The sequence below is a fragment of the Sinocyclocheilus rhinocerous genome, unplaced genomic scaffold, assembly GCF_001515625.1.
Source record: "Sinocyclocheilus rhinocerous isolate Xijiao unplaced genomic scaffold, SAMN03320098_v1.1 scaffold178, whole genome shotgun sequence".
Classification (NCBI taxonomy): domain Eukaryota; kingdom Metazoa; phylum Chordata; class Actinopteri; order Cypriniformes; family Cyprinidae; genus Sinocyclocheilus; species Sinocyclocheilus rhinocerous.
In genome coordinates this window covers 1,243,745-1,270,164 of record NW_015653463.1, presented here as the reverse complement: position 1 = coordinate 1,270,164, position 26,420 = coordinate 1,243,745, and the positions used below count along the sequence as shown (strand labels likewise).

Sequence of the window (26,420 nt, the reverse complement as noted above, 5' to 3'; positions counted from 1 at the left end):
GTGTAAGACAATTATACAGAAATACTTTAATGACAGTCTTTGCTCAGGCTTTTCAGAATGACCATAAAAACATATAGATGCTGTGAACAAGATCGGTCCGCGGCTAGTCAAGTTATCCCGTCTCATAGCGCAAAGTCACATGACTTTTTCGATGCACATGGAGGAATTTATTCGGTAAATGTGTTTCCATCATAGTTTATGCATATTTTTTCTTATCGGATAAAAAGTTTATCCTACTCGAATGTGCATAACTTTTTTTTATGCGCATTTTTAGTATTTATGCGCATCTTGACAATTTCCATCCAGCGTTTTTTATGCAATATTCCAAAATGCGCATAAAAATAGGTAATGGAAACGTCGTTTTATATTACATATCTTTGTCACGTCATTATAAGTGTTTGATCACCACATTTGAGTAATCATTGCAAAAAATGTGTTAATGTATATATATATTCTGTTTATGTATATACTGTATTATATTTATAGTACCAGTCAAATGTTTGGACTCACGAATAGGAAAGTGTCCAAACTTTTGATTGGTACTGTACTATAATATACACAAAGAATATCGGCCGATATATCGATATCTGCCTTTTTTACTCCTTAACATAGGTATCGGTATCGGCCCCCCAAAAACCCATATCGGTCGGGCTCTAATGGAAACATAGCTATAGACCTACATCTGAACCACCAAGAACACATTTAAAAACAGTCAGAACACTGTATAATTTATATTTAGGTTTGAAGTACTGCTGTTGCTATATTTCACTGGTTACATTTTCCACATGGACTGATGTTTTTGCTCTTGCGTCTTGTTTTCCAGGTGAAACTGAAGTACAAATATAAAGTGCGAATCTTTCTGGAGGAGAGCATGTCTTTCGGAGTGCTTGGAGAACACGGAAGAGGAGTCACAGAGCATTTTGGGGTCAACGTACGTAATATAAACTTCTCTACGGTTTCAGGAACTCGGGTGTAAAATAACGATTCGGCAGAAACTGCATGTGTGTTTTAATTTCAGATTGATGATATTGACCTCATCAGTGCCAACATGGAGAATGCGCTGGCGTCCATCGGAGGTTTCTGCTGTGGACGATCGTTCGTTATTGACCATCAGGTATGACTACAAAACAGCAATAACTGATCTGCACCATTGTGCATACTTTCTAAAATGACAATTTATTAAAGGTATATTCAGCATAATGTTTACTATAGCGTTCCATTCAACTCAGAAAGACTGCAAAGCTAATGTAAAGTATACGTTATCTTCAACTTTATGGTCTAAAGTCAGAGATATTGAATAGGAATATCCTACATCCGACTTTGAATGGAAGCCAGAAAGCAGAAATCCTAGCTTTAGCCTAATGTTTATTTACATCACCTGTGGCTCGCTGTTCATTTTTCCACAGACAATCATTTTGACTCACTGTATGTACATCTGTGAATAGGGGATGTGTTTACAGCAAATACTGGCAGCCGAAAATAACCTGAAATATTCTTTAATCTTAATATGTGATGTTGGGTTTGTCTTTGTATTCAGTAAGCAAAGGATTTTATTAGTCAGCGTGTATTTGACATACTCTCAAAAGGTTTGGCTTTCTGGTTATTGTTTAAATGATCAAAAGAAGTTTCCTTTCCTGATGTATATTTCTATACACATGGTTTCTATATTCTGAAGATAAAACTGTAATTATATACATATGCGTTTTTAAATCTGGACATAAGAGCACAATTATCCTCATGTAACCTATAGTCACTGAAATGTGATCCAGATCCCTAGAAAAGCAGAAGCTCTTGCATCAGTAATCCTGTCTGTTAAATAACACCGTTTCTTTAGACCATCTAAGGGTTTGTAATCGACAGGAATCCTCTGATATGACACATTATGCATTATGCAATCCTCTTTACATATGAGTTTTGATACACCAAGTACTGTGATAAGTGATTTATTCTTTACCTTGCCTATTTGACTTTCATATAACTTCACACGGATCATATCAGATCCATTCTTCCCTTTAGTGATGTGAAGGAAGTGAATCCTCGCGCTCTGTTTAAATGCATATGGAGCGTCAATAATCTGAGCAGCTTGTGCAGCGTTTGCAGATTTTCATACAGTCGCTTTCACTGATGAGAAAACGGTTTAAGTCTTTTAAGTTTAAGTCTTGAAATACATAATGATAAGCATAGCAGCAGGCTAAAGCAATTACAAGACCAACGTCTGTTGAATATCAAAGACTTCATATAAATATAACATTAAAATAAAAACATTTAAATTCCTTATAAACATTGTAAAGAAATATTTTGAATATGCCAGTGGATTAATGGCCTTGTTTCTTGTTTGGCATTGACACAGTCATTTTTATTGCCTAATTACTTTGAAAAATGCCCCTTAAGACTGGAAAATCAATAACTTACTGTGATAACCTGAATCCAATTTTGGTGAAGATTTGTACTAAATAGTTTTCCCCCAAAGATGCTTAAATACGTGTTTCAAAGTGTTACAAAGATCCAGTGGTTTATGATCTTATTCAAATGGATATTGCTGACCTTAATGCATGTGGTATTGTTGGACTCTGCATGGAAAGTTATAAGCATATTTATAATTGATCCCTTTATATCATTCTTAAACGTTTTTTTTTTTTTTTTTACGGAAGCCCGTCTACACCACTGAATACATTTTTTTTATTAAAAAGGTAATTGCGACATTTTATCTAAAAATTCTGATTTTTTTTTTCTCTCACAATTGCAAGTTTATATCTTGCAATAAATACATAATGATAAGCATAGCAGCAGGCTACAGCAATTACAAGACCAACGTCTGTTGAATATCAAAGACTTCATATAAATATAACATTAAAATAAAAACATTTAAATTCCTTATAAACATTGTAAAGAAATATTTTGAATATGCCAGTGGATTAATGGCCTTGTTTCTTGTTTGGCATTGACACAGTCATTTTTATTGCCTAATTACTCTGAAAAACTCAGTTAGAGTGTTTTCAGCTTGTTTATTTTCATATACAAATACGGCATGCAGTTGCATCAAACAATGGTATAAACATCATTCAATGTAAATTGTGATAATCGTAATTAATGATCGCAATTACAATTTCAAGGGAATAATCGACAATTATGATTTTTGTCATTGTGGCCCACCAAGCTTTGTTTAGATACGTATTGTATAGCTTTTGTGAAAATCTCTTCACTGCTTGCCTTCTAAAGAAGATTTTCTGCTTCCCATCATTATTGTACTCAGAAATGAACATTAATATCTTATGGTGTGAACTGGCGATTGAATATGAATGTGCTTTCTCATGTTGTCAGCGTCTGTCGGGTCAGGGTTACTGTTTCTCAGCGTCTCTTCCACCCATGCTGGCCTCTGCTGCTATTGAAGCCCTCAACATCATGGAGGAAGATCCAGGTAACAACATTGACATTAACAAAAACAAATGCATTTTATTTTCTATAGCTATTTAGTATATTATTAACTTTTTCATTTGCTAAATCTACCTCCTCATATATACACGTGGAATATGAGTATTTTCCCTCCTGACTGAGCATTTCTTTTCTGCCTAAGTGTTTCCGCTAACTGAATTGGCTGGACTTTAAAGAGACCCTCTGATAATCAGCTGATCCAAACCATATGCAGCGACGCTCAAACATACTTTCATATAGAAAATGGGCATTATTTTTAACCGTATTTGCTAGGCCAGCATTACTATTATTATTAGTCACATTTAGTTAATGCATTTGGATTAAACCTAATGTATGATAATACTTTTGCTTGGCTAACGTTAAAAGGAAACAAAATCCAGCAGACTTACACTGACAAGCAAACTATGTCATATCAATGGGCCACTATATCCTTCACTATTTTTGACTTGGGCCAAAAGCAACCATATAGAAACCGCTCAGAGCACCTTGGCGACTAGGGACAGAAATTGAATGAGTCTCTGTAGCGAATCTACATTTTTCTAGTTATGCTCCGCTGTGAAATATTTAATCAGGTAGAAGTTTCTGTCTGAAAACGGATTAAAATCCTTATCGTGTAATCGTCAATGAATGCAGTGAGCTTTCCGGCATCTGGATCTTTTGATCTCTGTTACGTATTTTTAGGCCTAAAACATTCTCGTATGCAAACGCACACGCAAACAAAAACACAAATTATGAACTGCAAGTGTGCAGTCTCAATGTACATACTTAATGTGCATTCTTGCATTACTGCGACCTTAACTAGTGGTTGACCGGTATGTTTTTGTTGTTGTTGTTGTTTGTTTTGTAGAGCAAAATGGCCAATATAAAGCTAAAATATGTGATATCCCACTACTTAACGTAAAGAAAGTCGAAAAATTGCTGCAATTAAATTTATTTGACATAACATTCACTAAAATAAAAAGTATTTCACAAAGTATTTGAAAAAATGATAAAAAAAGATTATTATTTAGATATGTCAAAATGCTTACAGCACTTTTTGGCCAAACAGAAAAATATGTTTATTAAAAAATGCAAATATATGTGTAAACCAGAGTAACACACCTCAGTACTCAAGAGGGTCATATAGTTTTCTCAAAATGCCATGAAACTGTATGTATTATTATTCAGATCAGTAAACTACATGCATTCACTTTCTTGTGTAAAGCATGTTTTGGGCAAAACATTTTTTTCATTTTCTCTCGCAGGCGTTTTCAGGGTGTTACGGGATAAGTGCAAACACGTCCACAAAGCACTACAAGGGCAAGTCCATTTTACCTCCTTTTTTTTCATGAAAAAGAAAAACATGAAACAATTTTTGAAACCAAAATCAATGTTATGAAAGTTATTATGAGCAATAATAATCTAAATGCCAGATATCTCAGAAGTCATTCCTGACCTCATACACCGGTTGGCTGGTTGTGTTTTTTGTGGGCATTAGTGATGATTTCAGTGGTGTTTTTTGCAGGACTCCTGGGCTGAAGGTGGCCGGCGAGCCTTTAGCTCCTGCTCTCCATCTGCAGCTGGAAAACAGCACCGGATCCAGAACAAATGACCTGAAGCTGCTCCGAGCGATTGTCGATTACGTACGTTACAACAGCAGATCACAGATAACAAGTCAGTTGTCTTAGTGTGGTTATCATCAGTGTTGGGCAAGTTACTTCCAAAATGTAATACATTATATATTACTAGTTACTGTCTTTTGAAAGTAATTAGTTACATTACAATAGTACTGTCTCTGAATTGTAATGCGTTACACTACTTTTGTGTTACTTTTGAGTTACTTTCACCAAAATATCCACAGAAGTATTATAAAATGCCAAAATGTAGTTTAATGCTGCTCATTCTACATCCAGTGGAGGGTAATGTAAGTTGCTAAACAAGCCAAAACGAATTAGGCTAATCAGTGGCGGCGCTAGGGCGGGGCTTGACGGGGCCCATCAGAAACTTGCTTAGCCCCGTCACATTAACATTGACAAATAAACATAAAAACAAATTGCCTATAAACGATTGATATTATGGGGGAGGGGTCAAGCAACACGCAAACTGTGCGCAAGAGTTATGCCGTGAACGTCAGTAAACTCACTAAAGAGAAAGTTAAAGTAAAAAAACTGACGGAGCTTTCTAACGCTGCATTAACGGCGCATATTCTCTGAGACAACAAGAGACAAAATTACTTCAATATAGGCTGATGATGGTATATATCTGTCTTAAATTATTCCCTTGATATTTCTCTTGTGGCCCGTAGCCTATAGTGAAAAACATGAGAAGAAACGTATTTCGCGTTAAACAGGTTGTTTTTGAAAATCTGTGCACGAAATAAAGCTGCTCTTAATTTTCATTGATGACTGCAGTGTTAATAATTTTAATTATAAGCCTATAATTCAATTGTATAAATTAATAGACCTGTTTAAAAAAAACTTTAAAAAAACATTCTCAATGAGGAGTAGCCTAAACTAATAGCCTAAATTGTAATTATCCTCACAGCGCGCCATACGGCGTGGAACGGCATAGTCATATAGACTATGATTTAACAAAAACAGATTTTGTTATTTTTAGTTAAACGTAATTTTTGTTGCTTGTCTGCGCTCGTCCGCCGCCTTTTTTCTCTTCTCCGACCCCGCAGCTCTCTCCGATACCTTACTGTTAGTGGCACCAGTCCAGGTGTTTCCAGGTTTTACTCGTGCTATTTCTCCATGTTGAGAGTTTGGTGTCGCACATATTGCTAAGCATTCTTATCCTTTTCTCCGATGAACTGAAAATAACAGGAGTGTGTCCATCTCACAAATGTAGAATCCGTCTCTGCAGTCATCTCAACCATCTAATTCCAGCAACAGAAGACAGACAAACTATTTTACCCGCGGAATTTTTTCTCTGGTGCTGTTTTGCGGTGTTAGTAATATGTTGTTGTAACTTGCGTTACTGAGATTGTAACGAGTAATAATATTACCCAAATTTTATTAGTAATGCGTTATATTACTGCGTTACAGCAAAACGTAATATACTACTGTAATATTATTAATTTTGTAATGCGTTACTCCCAACACTGGTTATCATGGCATATGGTTGAACATGCTACTCATGTAATAATGAAAATAATATTGCCGCAAACAACGTACTTTTGTAATATGAAGTATTTACCAGTTCAAAAAGAAAATGTAGGGCAAAAAACGTTCATCAGTTGGTTATTATCTGGATTAGGGATGGGCGATATGGACTTAAAACTATATTTTCTGGTATTTATTGCAATGACGATATCAATTACGATAATTCGTATGCATCCACTGAGAGAGAAAAAAATAGGGTGTTGTGAGCACACACGTAATGTAATGTCGGTTTCATTCATACTGGAAGCTAGAGGGCGCCCTCGCGCAGAAGCTCCACATATGCATCACAGAAGTAATAACTGATGACGTTCCAGGAAATCCCTAATATGGAGAAAAAGACATATGGAGTAAAAAGAAGATAGAAACGCTTAAACTGATCAAACGTAAAGACAAATACACACTTGTGACAATATATGGTTTATCTGTGTTTTTCAAGCCATCTTGGGTATTTTTATAGCATCATATGACCCCTTTAATAATGCAATGCTAATCGACATAGGATTTCTGCCTCATTCTGTGATATGAAACCAGGTCTGGTCACAAAAATAAGTTATTTCAAACACTCGACTGATGTTATAAAGTGAATTTGCAGTAGAAGTATGTCAATAAATCTCTTTGTTGGACAACAGGTTTGTAAACGGGCTCATACACATGCAAAACCTTATCGCACACGTGCTTCTGTAGTAACGGTACATTTATTCATTTGTTTGTCGCACTGTACAGCCCTGACCAAACCAGTTCCAGACTGTAGAAGAAGCTCCTCGTTTAGCGATATATTCTTCCTCAATTTCACGTCCGCCTTCCGCTATGTCACACACAGAAATATGTCAACAACTAGGTTTTATCTAGGTTTTTATATCGCAAGCGATACGATATCGCCCATCCCTAACCTGGATCATGAAAAGTGAACATTAGAGACCAAAATGAAACTACACTACCATCCAAAAGTTTGGGTTCAGTAAGATTTTTTATTTTATTTCTTTTTTTTTTTAAAGAAAGTAATACTTTTATTCAACAAGGATGCATCACATGAAATGATATTTCACAATATTGCTGTTTTTACTGTATTTATGTTCTTTGTGAACATAAGAGACTTTTTCAATAACATTAAAAATGTCGTCGACCCCAAGCTTTTACACGGTAGTGTGTACAGTTGGAGAAAAATGGTTTTCAGAGATATTTCTGCCGTTGTCGCCACTATGCATAAAATGAAATGCACACAATATTTAAATTGCAGAAAGCATTGCTACACAACGTTTACTCCAAATTAAATTTTTTAAAAATCTGGCGATGTGATTTTCTCAGCATAATCAGCCTGCTCAATATAGTTGAGAAGCACAGTGCAGTGTTGAATTGAATAAAACAGCCATGTAAGATGCTCCAGTGTTCAATAAATAATTAAATGTATTTTTATTAATAACTAGAATAAACAATTATTCCATCAAGTTTGATTGTAGGCTGCTTATGGGTGCAACTTAACCATTCAATATAGAATGTGCTATCAGCATTTACAACTATTTTAAACATGTCTCATCCAATCACAATTTAGAGTTGAAAATGCCAATTTTATAACATTAATTAACCCTTGGCTATATAACCAGAAAAAGAAAGTAATTTCAGAGGCAGAGAAAGTTTTCAACATTTTAGTTGCTTTAAAACTTACGAAAACAGATTTTTTTTTCTTCCTGTAGAGAAATGTATCACAGAAATGTATTAAAGGAAATAAAAGGTACATTGTGAATTCCTGTATAGTATAGTAAATGCTGTGTAAATAATCTCTTATTTTTGGTCCTTTCTGGTAGAGTTTGGAAAGACGGATCGCCCTCACTTTGGCTCGATACCTGGACAAAGAAGAGCGTTTTCTTCCACCGCCAAGGTGATTAGCTGTGAGCTATTTCATCAGTGAAACCTCTGAAATCATGTTTTGCTGTAAAACTGATGTTTTTGAGTGTGTGTCCTCAGCATCAGAGTCGTCGTGACTGTTGAGCAGACGCAGGAGGAGATCGAGAAAGCAGCGCAGTGCATTCGAGAAGCAGCAGTGAAGATCCTGAAATGACGAGAGTCACTGACGTGAGATCAGGTGTGACAGAGCCATGATGGCTCGGTGACCTTTGACCCTGAAGACCTCGACTGCACACAACTCGAATGGATGAATTGAACCTGTTTGTATTATATTGATGTTTTCCATACCTGCTGTACAGATAATGTTGATTATTTTAGTCTTCATTTCACATTGAAATAAATGCAGCGCTGGTTCTTCCCGCTGTTTGCAGTTGGTGTGCACCATCAAACCTATTTATGTCTTGAATAATGATGGGAGGTCTTGACTAATCAACAATAAATATGCCATAAAAAAAAGAATAATTATTTTATAAAGTCATTTTTTATATACACTAATATTTACATTCCTGTGTTACCTTTGACCAAAGAGTTGCTTCTTTACACGTGAAAATCATTTCATGGTGTTTATGCACTGCCTACGAGTTGTTTTCTGAATAATGCGGTTATTCTTGTTTCGACTCTTGGTAACTGAATGCATTGTGAGTGCACTGGGTCAAGAGCATGCACACAGTAGTAGAGATATCACATTTGATCTGGGTTTGAATCTGTCATTTTGTTTTCAAATTATATTTCAGGAATAAAACACTTTAAATCGTATCGTTGCACTAGTTTTTATGATCTTTTTCATCTCCAATAATAAATTGCCTACTGAATCATATTAGAAAGCTGCAGTGCCTTCAGTCGTCGCTGGACGTTTAGTGTAACTGTACAAACGTCCACCTTCAACTTAAGGTTCATGTGTGTTTTTGCTGTAAAATCTGATTTTTCTAACGTAAATATGAGAATAACTTTTATATTGTTGGTAATATTTCAAGATGAACACGTACTGGACTGAAGCAGCTTAGCTTTACCTGATTATCCAGACATTATTATTATTATTTTGGTTTTAAATCATGTTAAACTATCAAATATCATCAAGCTTTTAAGTTTTAAGTATGTTTATTTGTTCACTTCTCAAAACTCAATCATTCCCTTCTCAATCATCGACAAATGATATTTATGTAAGTATCCACTATACTTTATTTATTATTATTTTTTTTTAAAGATCTCATTACAAGCTATAAGAATTTCATCTTACTTTTTTGGCAATTTTTGTTAATTTTAGGCCTCTGAATATCCATAAAATGAGCCATAAAATCCTGATATAGCAAATATGATATTCATCAAAACACTTATTTATTTACATTAGTGCTGTCAAACGATTAATCGCATACAAAAAAGTTTGTGTTTACATAATATATGTGTGTATACTGTGTATATTTATTATGTATATATAAATACAAACACATGCATGTATATATTCATGAAAAATGCTATGTTTATACGTTAAATATATTTATATATAATATACAATATAAGAATATAAATATATGCATGTAAATATTTTCTTAATATTTACTGTATGTGTGTGTAATTATATATACATAATAAATATACACAGTACACACACATATATTATGTAAACACAAACTTTATTTTGTATGCGATTGATCGCGATTAATCGTTTGACAGCACTAGTTTATTTATTGTCTAAAGGTTCACTAAACTTCAATTAAAAATAGACTTTTCTTAAATTTTATGTCGCGCTTCACAGTGCTAATATGCTGATTTGCTGCTCAAGAAACTTTTTTTTTTACATTTGTAAATGTTTTAATTAATAAAAATGTTTAGCTGTCTTATTTTAGAATGTGTATGCATTCATATGAAACTGTGTAATGTGCATAATATGGAAAGGAATCGTTGTGCTTTATTTATTTAGTGTTGTTTAATTGTATTTGGTTATTAAATTCTGGCAGCTATGAAAGTATGATCCTTCTTCCACACAGCTGATAATCTCATAAACAGAGATGCAGATACGCAAACCTGTTCCTAGCCCTGTATAATGAAACTGTATCATTCTCTATATTTGTGAATTCTCTACATGTGAATTTGAAATGTGAGAGATGTCTGGTCAGGTTTTAAATGTTGAAAACAAGCATGGAACCAAGCATGGATTTGATCGATTTTAATTGATTTCATTGATTATTGATTTCTTTTTATTATCAATGTTAAAACACTTGCACTGCTAAGTTTTGTGAAGACTGATCATTTTTTTCTGGATTCTTTAATTAATAAAAAATTTTAAAAACAGCATTTATTTGAAATATAAATCTTTTGTAACGACATTTTGATTAAATGAATGCATCCTCGCTAAATAATATTTTTTTCTTTTAATAATTTTTTTCTCTTATTTCACCACTAGGTGTCGTGTTTTTTCAAGGTTTTCAAACTTCTAATCCCATTTCCAATTCACTAATCCTACTATGGCTAGAAATTCCCGATAACCTTCGTGGAGCGTCGTGACACGTGATCTCTTTAATATTCAGTAGCCAATCAACGTTTGCGTTCCAGCGAATCAAGCGGGCCTGCTGATTGAGGCTAATGAATATTAATGAGCTGCGCCTTTGCCGTAGTAGGATTCGCAAATTCGCTTCCCTCCCTCTCGATGGATCCGTCCTACGTCCCGAGGAGCTGGAGTCACTCGCTCACTTTTCCATCAGGAGACTTTGGGACGCTTGAACGGGATCAGCGGCGGTCGACGAACACCTTTCGACTGAGCGGGATGAAACGCGCTATTCTTCTGCAAACGAACCATCAGAAAGAGTTTCATTCACTGCACACTTGAGACAAAACGCGCTTTGTTCGCACGCGCAGAACTCGCTTATCGCTCGTGGAGAGGTCTGGAAGTTTAAACGCACTGATTCCCGAATCCAGCTGCATCCCAGGAAGGATGTACACACTGAGGATTACAGCCAGAACTCCTCTATTGCTGCTGTCCATCCTCCTCACAGCGTTCACACACGCAGGTAACACTTTCTGCGTTTATTAGGAGCTTTCCTTAAACGGGATGTGAACGCTCTGTTTGTGTGCTTGGAGAAATAACATTGTGAGATGGGAAGAATTAATTTTATTTATTTATTTGAAGAGTCTCTGCAAAAATACAAAGTGTTTTTGCTGTCCAGCACGCTTTTCATGAAGTCTAAACATCAAGTTTATTCAAACCATCCAACCAAAGAAATGTTTCATTAAAGTTGGAGTCAGTTTTAAAAGTAATTGAAGTAGCCTAAATGTTGCATTCCAGTTCCGTCTTTTGGAAAATGTGAGATGATTTATTATCATATGCATATGCGTTTGGTCATATTTCTGCACAGTTATTGAATACATTCTAAGCAGATCCAGATCATTTTATGTAATGCACCTTTGCTTCGCTTTGATATAATTAAGCACCGTTTCTGGTTGTAACACCTTTAAAAAAATCAAGTTCAATCAGTGTTACACCAGAGCCATCGGGTTTGTTTGTTGAAATTGGCTGTTGATAATCAGATGCATATTTTGGGAGTGATTTCTTGTTAATTCATTTCCATCCCTGCAGGGAGGAGGTGACAGATGTTCAGATTTCCTGTTTTGAATTTGCGCTATTTTTTTTTGGCCATTTGGCTGGAGTTTAAAGGGGGATGGGACGTTCCTGGTGTCTCCTACCAACTTTATCACCCTGTGCTAAACTCTGAGATTGTGGGCCTGGAGCAGTGGAAGAGCTGAGCTCATTATTAGGGATGGGCCATACCCCTTATTTTGTTTTCGATACCGATATTTTTCAAAGCAGTATCGTCGATATCGATACTGATTCGATACTTCTGCACTAAACTTTTAAATTATGACATTTATGAAATTATTAAATTACTAAGAGTAAAATGGGTAATGAAAACCACTTAACTTTATGTGCCGTTCCCAAAAGCTTTAATGCTTTCTTATGATACTTTTGGGAAACGCAGCCCTGTTTGAATGCACTATCAGCAGTGAGTGAATGCTCTCTGTGATTTATTGGTTCTGTCTTGCAACATTTGCGTGTGTTCAGATGAGCAGGGAAATAGTTCTATCCTACACAATTACTCGCTAACAAAGGTTATTTGTCCAATTCAATGCATATTGTACGCATTATTATTATTATTATTATTATTTTTGTTAAATAAACAAAACCACTGGTAAATAAAATGCACCTTAGTATCGATATTTTTTGTTTGAGTATCGATACTTTCGATACTCGCGTCAGTATCGATATATCGATACGCCCATCCCTACTCATTATTGATTAGGCGTTCCTGCACGCACAACACCACGTGACTGATTCATGTTCATCAGTCTCGCGACTTATTGTTGGTCTGTAAGTGTTTGAGTACGACTACTACTTTCACCTCAGGCTTGAACGCTGCAGTTGTGAATTTGCGCGTTTGCAGTGTAGACGGCTTAGGGTCGTTCACACTGAACGCGTTTTTTGCGTTTATGAACGCGAGAAGTAGGACAGTGGAATAAAAAACAAGAGATGTACAGATGCTTTTTCTAAATTAATTAATGTATTAAAGCAACGGGGTTTTAGAACACCGCGTCAGAAATGCGTTCAGTGTGAACGGCTCAGAATGGGAACGTTTGAAAAGGGGGCGCATGCGCAATGAGTTCTTGTTTTTATTTAAAAATTGGTTGTAAACATTGACAAATAGGCTATAGTTAAAAAAAAAAACTAAAAGTGAAAACATAGAAACAAAGAAAGTTGGACAAAACAATACAATATTTAAAAATATTAACATTTCGCAGGTTTCTTATTTTTCGAACTTAATCTTGTTTTTAGGTATTATTAAACTTCTGCCTTCAAAACTGTCTGTGCTTGTAATGCACATTGTTTCATCGTGACATTAATGTTTATAATTTCTTAATAGGGTATTACAATTAACTAAAACTGTAACTAAATCAAAACTATAAAGGATAGTCGTTATTTAAAATATAATTTTTTTTATTTCTTTGTATTTTTGTTTCGCAAAACTTAACAACAAAATTACTAAAACTTTATAATGAAAACATAAAACAAATATTCAGAATATTAAAGGGGTCATATGATGTTGCTAAAAAGAACATTATTTTGTGTATTTGGTGTAATGAAATGTGTTTATGCGGTTTAAGGTTCAAAAACACATTATTTTCCACATACTGTACATTATTGTTTCTTTTCTATGGAAAACCCGGCATTTCTTAAAAGCTGAAGAATTCCAAAGGAACTCTGTTATTTTGACAGGAAAATAAAACAAAGAATATCGTTTACATGTATCACATCAATTCTGCATGTTATGTAAGACTCTCTTGCTCTCTCACTTTGCGCGTGTGAGAGAGAGCGTCAGCGAGTCGTGCGCCTTCACGGACATAATTTAGTTGCCCAGAGTGAAGATTGTCGCATATGCGAGTGATTTACTCGCAATGTAGAGGGTTGCACTGTATGTGAATGTAATGTATGCAGATGAAGTTGGATTCAATATATGTAACCCTGGAGCACAGAAGCAGTCTTAAGTCGCTGGGGTATATTTGTAGCAATAGCCAACAATACATTGTATGGGTCAAAATTATAGATTTTTTCTTTTATGCCAAAAATCATTTGTATGTTAAGTAAAGAAATAACATTTTAAATGTCTTTACTGTCACTTTTGATCAATTTAATGCACAAATTGCAAAAACAATCTCAATTAAAAAAAAAAAAAAAAAAAAGGACCCTTATGACTGGTTTTGTGGTCCAGGGTCACATATACAACTTCATAATAAAGAGCAGTGCAATAATAGAGGTTACATTTTGCGATGATATTATAAACAATCAAAGTGTCAGTGTCCAATTTAAAAATGTGTAAATTTTTGCTGGGAAAAAAAATGGCTCAAACCAGCCCAGCTGGTAGGCTGGTTTAAGCTGGAAGGAGCTGGTTTTAGCTGATCTCCCAGCCTAAATAGCTAAAGAAGTGGTCAGAACCCCTTTAAAACCAGCCTGCAGACCAGCTATGATCAGCTAAACAGTCTGCATTGGTTACGTTCGGTTGAGTCTTCATCATCCGCTGGATTGTCATTGCTCATCTTCAGTCTTGTTGGGGGTGGCTGTGTTTCTGCTGTCCGCAGGAGGTTCAGCTCTTCTGACTCACACTTTCAACCATCAAAAAGGTGCCCATTGACATGCTAATTGCTTCACTTGCTAATAAGAGTCCCTGAAGCCACAGACAACTGAATCAGCTTCAAACAATGCAGAGTAGTGGGCTTGTGTTTTCAAATAGTCAAGTCTTTATTTGCAGATCCTTCGCTGTAATGCCTTCTCCTTTGAGCTTAATGCCTGCTCCTTTCAGCCGTTTGCATATTTACACTTTCGAGTTTTTGGAAGTAAATGCTGAATGAATGTGTTGATCATTAAAAAACAAAAGGGGTTGTTGTAAGGCAGGGGTTTTAAACTATTTTCAAACCCCCTCCAAATATCACGATGACCCCCTTTAGAAGGAACCCTTTTCTAAAATATAAAGAGGAGAGGAGAAATTTACATGGACATGCTTGTAGAGTTACCCAGAGTTCAGTCAGTTAATGCAGAGCTGACCAGGGCAAGAGGAAAATCTTCAAAGCGCCCGTCATTAAAAAAAGGGCGCAGTAAGGCAGCTGATCCTGTAATACTTTTGGAAAGAGCCAGTTTAGCCAAATGAAATCCAAATTTCTATGAAATCCTTTTTTGAAAGCAAAAGTAAAGTGCAACATAGAGTGCAAGCAGCAAGTGTCCATCTCATAGTCCAAATCACTGAAATCAGAGTTCAGTATTATAGAGTAAGAATGACAACATGTCCACGTGTTCTAGTCTACTAATAATACAATTATAAAACACAACATTTATCCATTAGTTTGATTTCAAATCCAAACAGTCACTGAAAATGCTTTTTAGCATGGACTGTGCTTTCACAGTGCTTTTTTTTCACATGGCAAAAAGCCATATGTGTTGACTGTGAAACACAGTAGACTTTAATAGTATGCCTTTATGCTGTAATTACTACATTTTCGTGTCAATCCATGTTCATATTTACTGCAAACAATGCGCTGTTACTTTAATTCAGGCTTGCAGCGCAACAATAGACTCGGTGTGGAAACGATCCCTGCACTGCTGCAGACGCACCGCTCCTAAACGCACTGCCGGACCGCAACCATGTGCAGTGTGCACGCTTTATTGATCCGTTAACATGAGCACGGAAAAAATACGCACCACGTATGCACTGCAAACGGAGTAATGTGAACCTGGCGTTATGTGTGTGCGCTGCGAGTGTGCATGAGCGCACGGTCTCCAGGAGAGCGCGCGAGCGCTGAATGGTTAAACACTGGCAAGAATTAAAAAGAAATGCAATTTCTAAACTTTAGTGACGATGTGACACTGCCTCGACTGTGCAAGTGACAATTCCTGTGTCGACTGTGCAGCTCGCTTATAGACAGACACAGTGTGGTGATTTGAAGACATTTGCGTATTTTGAGAGAGAAAGGCTTTTAGAGACCGCCGATCAATCATCCCATCGTGATTATCGGCCGATAGTGATCGGTAGCCGATCAATCGGAGTACCCCTAAACAAAACTGTGTTTCATATTTTGATTCAGGTCTATGACTAACACGAACAAGACGTTTATGGCTTTTCCTGTGTAATCTTTAACATATTACTGCACTCTTCCTTCGTTCTCGGCCTGGAATGCTTGCATTTTTAAGCATGAACCTGATTCTAATGGAAAAAGAATCGCCCGTGAGCCATTGATTTGATACTGGTTATTTAACCACATTAAATCAAAAGGATTTTTTTGTGCAACTCTCATGCATTTTGATTTAATGTGTAAGGAAATATGACTAAGCAGTTTGTTGTTCTCCTAATTTTGCTGAGTCAGATTTTTGGCATAAAATGAACCAGACGTTTGTAGCCTATTCTGTATGTAAGTGCTTACCTAGATAAGAAGCGGCTGTCTGTAGGTTAGAACATGAAAAAATAAAAGTAAAATATGTTTAAGTAAATTTGAAGTCAGTGCTGCAATGATAATAGATTACTGTATATACAGAATTCTTTTGCAAGATGTAAACTCAGAATTGCTTTTTTTTTTGTTTCAGAAATGCAAGTTTGTATCTCACAGTTCTGACTTATGAGAATTGTGAGAAACAAAGTCTGAATTATGAGATAAAAAGTCTCAGACTTGCATAGATAATGGCCTCACTGTCAAGTAATAAAAAAAATTATAAAAGCTAGGTTCGGTTATATGCATTTTCCATCATCGTGTTCCATTCCTTTATTTTTGTGGCCATCAGTGGACTATATATCTGCTCATATTTGACGTCAGGCGAATGTTCAGCGGTGTGCCAAACATGTCCTGGGCTTGTTCTTTCCAAGTCTTTACTCGGTGGAATCTGTGTGACTCCCACACCTATGATTTTCTTTGACAGCTTAAGGACCCCGATTCGTCCAAACGCCACATTACACCAACAAGGTGACATTTTTCCAGAGGCCACCCAGAGTTAGATCAGAAATCAACTTTAACGTTGAGCAGAGCCTCAGTACTTCAGCACTAATCTCACCTTGGAGGAGAACGACATTAATGTGGTTGCCTTCTGTTGGAAAATTGGCCTGCGTCTCTGTCTCTGGTGCCGCTTATGTTGGAGTTCTTTTTTTTTTCCCACTTTGCATGACAGATAAAAATAGACTATCAGACAAAAAGCAAAATGCTTATTCATGCTGATGTCGTATTCATATGGCAGCACTGGGCTGTGTTTTTCATTAGAGATATTAGCTCAGCCAGATGCTTTTGAGAAGACTGGAGCTGAAGAAGCTCACATACTGAGAGTGATCAATGCTGGAGAATTGAATTTCATGCAGCTTAAAATAATATTTCAACTTACAAACAAACAGGTGTGGGGAAAAAATCTACAGAACTTTGATCATAAATATCACATTTAAAATACATTTTTGGGAGATAAAAAGTATTTAGTTATACTGTTATGAAGATGTCATTTGATTTGCATTACAAGCTATCTGAATCTTACTTTTTGCCATATAAATATCATTTATCTGCACTAAATTGTGTATTTTTTGCTCCGTTTGCACCTCTGAGCTCATACTGGAGCAGGAAGATTTATTCAATGTTCTCACTATATCATACTATATGAGCCATAACTGCTTGATGTATCAAATGATGCTAAAAAACACATGCAATTCAATTTTTTTAAATATTTTGTCTTAAGGTTCCGTAAACTGTTCAATTAAAAAAAAAAGATTTCAATTAAAAAAAAAAGATTTTTCTGTCTGTTATTTCATATGTCAGGCTTTACATGGCTAAACACCATTGAGTTGCCATTGGTCCTTAATGAAATGGGTTAGTGTGATCTTCAGGTTTAGTTGTTCAGATACAAAAACAAAAAGTGCAGCATTGAAATGTTCATAAACATTATTTCTCAGCTATTGAGCTTCTCCGAGTGTATCAGAGCCTCAGTGCAAGTTCTGGCAGGAACTTCTGTCAGTGCTTTGGACATTTGAGTCTGAGGAATGAAACTGTACCTGGAAAACATCAGCACGTTTTATTTAGTCCAAATTTGAATGGAACAAACATATTTCATGAGGTGTGAATCCTGCTGGGCAAAGCACAGGGAAAAGCAGCTGTGCGACTCCATAAATACCACTTGATGTGTTTAGACGAGGAAATGGCCGATCCTCTAGCTGATGTGTTTTCAGAAACTGTAAGAAACTGCCTTTAATCTAGTGCCTTGTAAGATGTTAATCAACAGTACTTGTTTGTGCATGAGCATTGCATTCTTATCAGTAACAATGACTCTTAAAAGAATAAGAACAAGTTATTTGAGTGAACAAATCTTTTATCACAACAAAGTATTGACGAAAGTATTGAAGTCTCCCTTATTCTGAAAAAAAAATTCATTTCATTTAAAAAAAACGGGGGATGGAGATTCGATATAATCTCTGTCATTTTCTCCGCTGTACGTGCATGTAAGCAGCCAAGTGAATGCAGAGTGAAGCGGCCGAGCGGAAATAAATTGTATATGCGCGGGTGAGAATTTTTTTTTCATTAATTTGTTTTTTTTACCCGTAGCTATGCAAATGTTTACGGTATGATAACCGTGCACGTTCAAACCGTGATCGGATATGTTGTTTATGTTCAGATCAAAGCGTAAACAACGTAAACAGCGTATCCGCGTACATACATTGTTTACGTATGTGATACTCTTGAAAACGGCGCCAGCGTGACGTTGAGGAGAAGAATTGTTGAATAAAGTCGTTATTATTGTTTTCTTTGCGCACAAAGTATTCTCATAGCTTTGTAAAATTACGATTAAACACCTGATGACACATGAACTATTTTACCGATGTCCTTGCTACGTTTCTGTGTGTAAGGATCCTTGCTGTCTATGGGAGGGTCAGGGAGCTTTTTTTCTTTTTTTTTTTTTTTTTTTAACAATGGCCGAATTTATAGCAGAAATTATAAACGTTGACATTTAAACAAACGTAAATGATAGATATTTTGTTTCAAGTTTAAAAAAATTGAAACATGCCAAATTCTGTAAATTAGTAGACATTGTAAACCGATTGGCTGCAAATTCTACAAATCAAAGAACGATTAATTTCAGTGTAGTTTAGATTCTTGCAGAGACATTATAGCTGTTTTTTCCAATTGATGTAACTGATATAAACCCGTTTCTTGTGTAAGTTTGAGCAAGAGTGTGTGGCTTTTGCATGTGGCACAGTGATGTGATTGTTTCAGTCTTTCCACTTTTTTCCCTGCAGTTGTCTGAAAGCAGTATTGTGCCATTGATTTTGATTAATACCTGCTCTGATAGAGATGGAAGTGTTTCTTGTGGAGCTGCTGAGATGCTGGGCTCTTTAATGATACGCTAGGAAACGCTCTGAAATCTGTTTTTAATTTGCCTCATAAACAGTCACAGGACATTGCCTCATGTTTAAAACCGCATACTTCCACAAGTATGTAACGGTCTACCATAGCCTGCCTCTTTTGGATTGGGATGTATATTTTCTTCTTGGACCCTGGGCTCATTTTATCTTCTCTTTAACATAAACCTGTGCAGTTCAGTCTCACATTGTTGTGATTGTCGTCTGTCTTAAAAAACAGCTGTAGAAAAAAAACGCTTGACTGTCATTTTCCTTTGAGCTATTTTTGCTCAAACTCTTTAATAGAATTGTCGTTTCAAATGAACTGCACAACAAAACAGAGTTTCATATGAAGAGACCAAGATTTTCTTACGTAAGCTGAGCGTTAGCTCTGCTCCAAAACCTTCGACCGTAATCCCTAATGTTTGGGCCGTAGGATATGTTTGTTTTCAATATTCAGAAGAGAAGGAGCTTTCAAAATAATAACCGTAAAGGGAACAGGTTGTGAAGGAGGCAGATTGGCTTTTGGGGAGGTGTGTGTGTGTGTGTGTGTGTGTGTGTGTGTGTGTGTGTGAGTGAGTGTGTGAGTGAGTGTGAGTGAGTGTGAGTGAGTGAGTGTGAGAGAGTGTGAGAGTGTGTCTGTGAGTGTCTGTGAGTGAGTGTGTGAGAGTGTGTGAGAGAGTGTGAGAGAGTGTGTCTGTGTCTGTGTGTGTGAGAGAGTGTGTGTCCGTCAGATCTCAGCAGTTCAGAAATATCATCTTATTAGGTGAGAAACAATTGGAAACAATTACACCTATTACATTAAGAATATTTTTGTGGTTTGTTTCTTTTTGTAGTAAAACTTTAATATGTCATGACTGGGTTGTGAAAAGAGCGTTTCATAAAAGAATAAAGCCGGGTGGGATCACATGTTAGAGGGATTCGTGCTGAAAAGGAAAGTCATTTTAGAGGTTATTGCATTTTGATGAAACAATTTTTTATTTTTTTTTTTGGAATAAAGTGCACAAATAAAACACACACACACACACACACACACACACACACACACAGAACATGCAGTTTTGTTAACCCAGCCATTGGGATAAAATTACCATCTGTGAGATACTTTGATGATAAGGTTGATGCTTTAGCTGTCTGTTGATAGCATCTGAGTCTGCATTTGGAGGAAAATACCAACAGTGTGCAGACAAGTCAGTATTATCTGATGAAACCTTTCAGTGTTGCTGTGCCGTTGGTTCTTTGTGTGTTTGCTTACTGGCTCAACTCAAAGTCTGATTTGCTAGCATTCAAAAAATATATTTGTTAAAGAAATTCATACATTTATTTGGAAAAGATTAGTTAAATTCATCAAAAGTGACCGTAAATACATTTATAATTGTACATAAGATTTCTATTTCAAACTTTATATTCATCAAAAAAACAAACAAATCTAATTTTAATTCTTTATTGAAGACTTTTTAAAATTTAATCCAAAACATTTGTATTTAACATTTGTATTTTTTAAATGAACTACAGCAAGCATTATGGATGATGTGATGAAATAAAATGAATGACTTGCATTCATTGAAATTTTTTTTTTTTTGGCAAAATCTTGAAATATATAAATATATTTTTATACATAAATTGTATATACACTACAGGTTTTTTCAGCAAGGACAAAAATAAATTGATTAAAATTGACAGTAAAGATATAATACTACAGAAGATTTCTATTTCAAATAAATGCTGTTCTTTTTAACCTTTTATTAATCAAAAAATCTTGTAAAAATGTATCACTGTTTCTAGGGCTGCACGATATATCGTTTCAGGATCGATATTGCGATCCGCATTAGTCACATCGCAGGATGTGCGATGTTTAGTATACTGATCGTTATATTTATACTAATTGTTTTGTCGCACCGCCCCGCGCTGTCTACACTGGAACGCGACAAAGCGACCGTTCCAAATCCTTTGAACTTTGTGTCAGTACGTCATAAAAAGAACGAGGGATTTACTCTCGGGGATTTGCCGTGTCGCGCCGCATTCAGTGTAGACAGCATCACTGATTATAATGGGTTCTATTGTATTTTGTTGCGCCGCTCACGTCCGGTGTAGACACGGTGAGAGCCACGCAGATGCACATGAACTCTGAATTCCGTTCACTTCTGTGTCTATTTGTGCCTGAAACGCCAAAATGCATGTCTCTGCAAGTATCCTTGTAAACACGGTTGCTCATGGATTAGGTGAAGGTAAACAATTGAGAAAGAAAATGGATAGTATATTGGTTCACAGCAGTTTAATGTTCTTAAGGCTTTCTGTGTCATGAATGTTAATCAAACAACAAAACACATGGAGAAAAATCACTTTCGTAGCTTTAACACATTTATTAGATTTAATTTATACAGTGAAGACTATGCAGTGTTATTTTACATTTGATTATTCAACCAGTATACCTGAATACTGTTCGATTTTCCGGAAAAATATAAAACACTGTTTATTTCATTTATATCTTTGTTCTATTATATTTATGTATGTTTGTAATTTGTTTATTTTTCTATGCTGATTTACTCACCTACAGAATCACCCCAATCATTGATAATTTTTTTCCAAATAGAGCTTTTCAAGTCATCTGGTGTTTTTTTGTTTTGTTTTTTCATATCGCAATATATATCGCAGAAATACAAAATATCGCAATGTGAGTTTTTTTTCCAATATCGTGCAGCCCTATGTTTCCACTAAAAATATTAAGCAGCACAGCTGTTTTCAACATTTATAGTAAATGCATATCAGCATATTAGAATGATTTCTGAAGATCATGTGACACTGAAGACTGGAGTAATGATGCTGAAAATTCAGCTTTGATCACAGGAATCAATTACATTTTAAAATATTTTAAAAAAAAAAATATTACTATTTATACTGTATTTTTCATGAAATAAATACAGCTTTGGTGAGCATAAGATACTTAAAAACGTTTAAGAACATTTTAGAAATATTCCTGACCCCAAACTTTTGAAAGGCATGTAATTAGGTCTCTATTTTATTTTATTTTATTTTATTTTATTTTATTTTATATTTACTCTCGGGGATTTGCCGTGTCGCGCCGCATTCAGTGTAGACAGCATCACTGATTATAATGGGTTCTATTGTATTTTGTTGCGCCGCTCACGTCCGGTGTAGACACGGTGAGAGCCACGCAGATGCACATGAACTCTGAATTCCGTTCACTTCTGTGTCTATTTGTGCCTGAAACGCCAAAATGCATGTCTCTGCAAGTATCCTTGTAAACACGGTTGCTCATGGATTAGGTGAAGGTAAACAATTGAGAAAGAAAATGGATAGTATATTGGTTCACAGCAGTTTAATGTTCTTAAGGCTTTCTGTGTCATGAATGTTAATCAAACAACAAAACACATGGAGAAAAATCACTTTCGTAGCTTTAACACATTTATTAGATTTAATTTATACAGTGAAGACTATGCAGTGTTATTTTACATTTGATTATTCAACCAGTATACCTGAATACTGTTCGATTTTCCGGAAAAATATAAAACACTGTTTATTTCATTTATATCTTTGTTCTATTATATTTATGTATGTTTGTAATTTGTTTATTTTTCTATGCTGATTTACTCACCTACAGAATCACCCCAATCATTGATAATTTTTTTCCAAATAGAGCTTTTCAAGTCATCTGGTGTTTTTTTTTTTCATATCGCAATATATATCGCAGAAATACAAAATATCGCAATGTGAGTTTTTTTTCCAATATCGTGCAGCCCTATGTTTCCACTAAAAATATTAAGCAGCACAGCTGTTTTCAACATTTATAGTAAATGCATATCAGCATATTAGAATGATTTCTGAAGATCATGTGACACTGAAGACTGGAGTAATGATGCTGAAAATTCAGCTTTGATCACAGGAATCAATTACATTTTAAAATATTTAAAAAAAAAATATATTACTATTTATACTGTATTTTTCATGAAATAAATACAGCTTTGGTGAGCATAAGATACTTAAAAACGTTTAAGAACATTTTAGAAATATTCCTGACCCCAAACTTTTGAAAGGCATGTAATTAGGTCTCTATTTTATTTTATTTTATTTTATTTTATTTTATTTTATATTTTTTATCTTTTATTTTTTATATTTTATATTTTATTTTATTTTAAATTTACTTTTTTTATTCATTTATTCATTTTTGTTTATTTATTTTTTTGGAGCCTTCAGTTTCTGCCAGGCAAAAATCATAAGTCTGATCACTTACAAAAGTAATAGCACTCTTCTCAACCAGTTGTATATTTTGAGGTATCATTCCTGTCTGTAGCACAAACAGTGCAAACTATACAAGTTAGAAGTCAATGTTGGTTCAAATCTTGTGCGTTTGCACTAGCACCACTAATGAGAACCTTCTAGAAAGCCAAGCGATGCTGGTCATTTTATCAGTAAGATGGCCTCAAACGTTTGGGCCTTAATGGAACCCAGACAGTGAAACTAGATGTGCCTCTATTTATTGAAAGTGTACACAATGGCATCTGTGTTTAATTTCTCGGCCGGTGCAATCATTCGTGGCTTATGAGCTTTCTCTCGCTCACTTTCTCTCTCGTGTGTTTGATGTCGTGATGTTTACAGTTCCCTTCTCTCTGATTGAAATCAGCACAAACACACACAAATGCACATCTCCCCTCAAACCTTCCCAGGGTGGAGTTTAAACCTGAAGATCGGTGGTCAAGCAGTTGTAAATGGATCTTTTTGCCCGGTCTAGACGCCTCACACCGTGTTCTTTGAGCACAGTTGGAGGCTTTACCGTAGTAATAAAGACCAGATGATGCCAGTCCAAGTCCAACTGTAGTGACTCACGTTAGACGTTTAAAGAAATATATCACCCAAAAAATGAGGAACATCATCCTTGGCATTCTGTCTTCAATATTATTTTCTTTATTCAATAAAATCTGAATGTCCGAGCTGTTATTTTCCATTCAGCAAAAGAGGATGGTGATTTATACTGCCAAGCTCCGCAAAGGAGGAGCAAGAAACATTTCTTTCTTCTTTTGAACACAAAAGACCATATTTTGAAGAATGTTGGTAACCAGACAGTTGACGGTAGCCATTGACTTCCTTTTTGTTTCCATATTATGGAAGTCAATGGGGACCAGAAACTCTTCGGTTACTAACATTCTTCAAAACATCTAATTTTGTGTTCAACAGAAGAAAGAAACCCATACAGGTTTGGAGCAACTTGAGGTTGAGTAAATGATGACACTATTTTCATTTTTGGGTGGGGTTCTCTATTTTAATATATTTATTTCATGGTCTGTCTGAATACTGGATTCTGATTGGCTGGCAGGTATGCAGTAAAACCGTTTAATGCACAGGTAGTTCCAAGTCAGTTTATTCGCCGTTCTATATTAATGAATATTACGAGCCGTAATTGAAGAAAATAACTGTTATTTTTATCCTTCTGGTCAAATATTGCACTGAAAACATCATTAACAGCTTTAACTTGTCAATTCTGGCAAATGACCATGGTATAAGCGGCATAATGCACGGCTAACTGTGCATTAAATGATTTTAATTCATTAAAATTCATCCGCACTTCGCGGAGATAACCACCACGTCGTGCATTAAAATGGTTTAATGCACAGCTAGCCGTGCATTATCCCTTACATATATCATTACTCCAGTCTTCAGTGTCGCATGATCCTTCAGAAATCATTTTAATTCGCTAGATTGCTGCTAAAGAAGCATTTCCAATTATTCAGTATTGAAATTTATAGTACTGATCAATATTTTTGTTTACAGTATTCTTTAATGAATCGAAAGTTCAAAAGAGCAGCATTTATTTGAAAAAAAGACAATCCTTTTAAAACTTTATAAGCTAAAAATATGAATTTCTCTCGTTAAAATCTTTCGAATTATGTATTTTAAAGATTCTAACCAGTGAACCTTAGATTTCCTCCAAAACAAAAAACAACCTTAATTTCTAAATAAATTTTAATTAATTAAAAACTAAATTAATTAATGTTACTGTCCCAAATTTTAAAAGGCATAAATCACCATCCACTTTTGTTAAATGGAAAACAGAATCTTTGACATTCTGTGTAACGTTTCCTTTTGCGTTCTACAGATAAAAGTTTTTCCTCTCATTCAAATATGTTTAGATTATTCTTTTCAAATGCTTGAGTTCAAATATTGTATATCGTGTTTGTTCAGTGTTCTGGTTCTGTTAATGTCCCGATGTCGTGATCTTATCAAGGCTTTGACAGCAAGCAGAGCAGCTTATATGAATGCTCTTTTAAGTGGAAAGCCCTCATCTGATCAGGATCATGATACGGGATTGTGTACAAGCAGGGATGACAAGCCACGTCAAACTTAGAGGTCTTTGCCCCTCTCCAAGTAAGGTAGGATGAGGCTTCAAGCCTTTATAAGTAACCCTTTTTAGTTATCATTATCGGACAATCATCCAACGGTGGCAATAAAAGTGGAGTCTGGGTCTAGGCTTTGCTGGGTCTAATTACAGGCTTGTCTTTGTGCAGATCTGCATCTCAGAGACACTCTATTAAAGCATTAGTGTACAGTCAGGGTGACCTCACTTCCTGCGCCTGTGTTTCTTTCACCTCGCTTTTGTTCTTTAAAGGGGTCATATGATGCGATTTCAATGTTTCCTTTCTCTTTGGAGTGTTACAAGCTCTTGGTGCATAAAGAAGATCTGTAAAGTTGCAAAGACTAAAGTCTCAAACCCAAAGAGATATTCTTTATAAAAGTTAAGAGTCAGCCACGCCTACCTAAAACGGCTCGTTCTAACACGCCCCCACACGTCTACATCCCTATGTGGGAAGATTTGCATAACGCCGCCCAAATGTTCACGCAAAGAAAGAAGGCATAACTTTGATTCTCGCTGTAGTATTGTTGTTGCCGCCATGTCGTGAAGGCGCTGTGTGTTTCGTTGTGAAAGTGAAACTACTTTGTTTGGTCTTCCAAAAGAGGACACGACTAGAAATCAGTGGTTAAGTCTGGTGCTTCTGACTCACAGACTGTAAGTAAGTTTTCATATTTAAAGGAT

The 26,420-nt window shown here is 35.6% G+C and overlaps 2 protein-coding genes across 2 annotated transcripts in view; both read left to right on the top strand.

The window, feature by feature from the left end:
- LOC107715883 (serine palmitoyltransferase 1-like) overlaps positions 1–9,210 on the top strand; it is an 18,369-nt gene extending 9,159 nt beyond the window's left edge. The window contains exons 9-15 of the mRNA XM_016522122.1: positions 824–931; positions 1,019–1,114; positions 3,322–3,418; positions 4,677–4,731; positions 4,937–5,054; positions 8,378–8,451; positions 8,538–9,210. Coding sequence (XP_016377608.1) covers positions 824–931; positions 1,019–1,114; positions 3,322–3,418; positions 4,677–4,731; positions 4,937–5,054; positions 8,378–8,451; positions 8,538–8,631 — 642 coding nt within the window. The 3' untranslated portion in view covers positions 8,632–9,210. The remainder of the gene's footprint in view (positions 1–823; positions 932–1,018; positions 1,115–3,321; positions 3,419–4,676; positions 4,732–4,936; positions 5,055–8,377; positions 8,452–8,537) is intronic.
- Positions 9,211–11,104: 1,894 nt separating this feature from the next.
- ror2 (receptor tyrosine kinase-like orphan receptor 2) overlaps positions 11,105–26,420 on the top strand; it is a 95,019-nt gene continuing 79,703 nt past the window's right edge. The window contains exon 1 of the mRNA XM_016522120.1: positions 11,105–11,482. Coding sequence (XP_016377606.1) covers positions 11,407–11,482 — 76 coding nt within the window. The 5' untranslated portion in view covers positions 11,105–11,406. The remainder of the gene's footprint in view (positions 11,483–26,420) is intronic.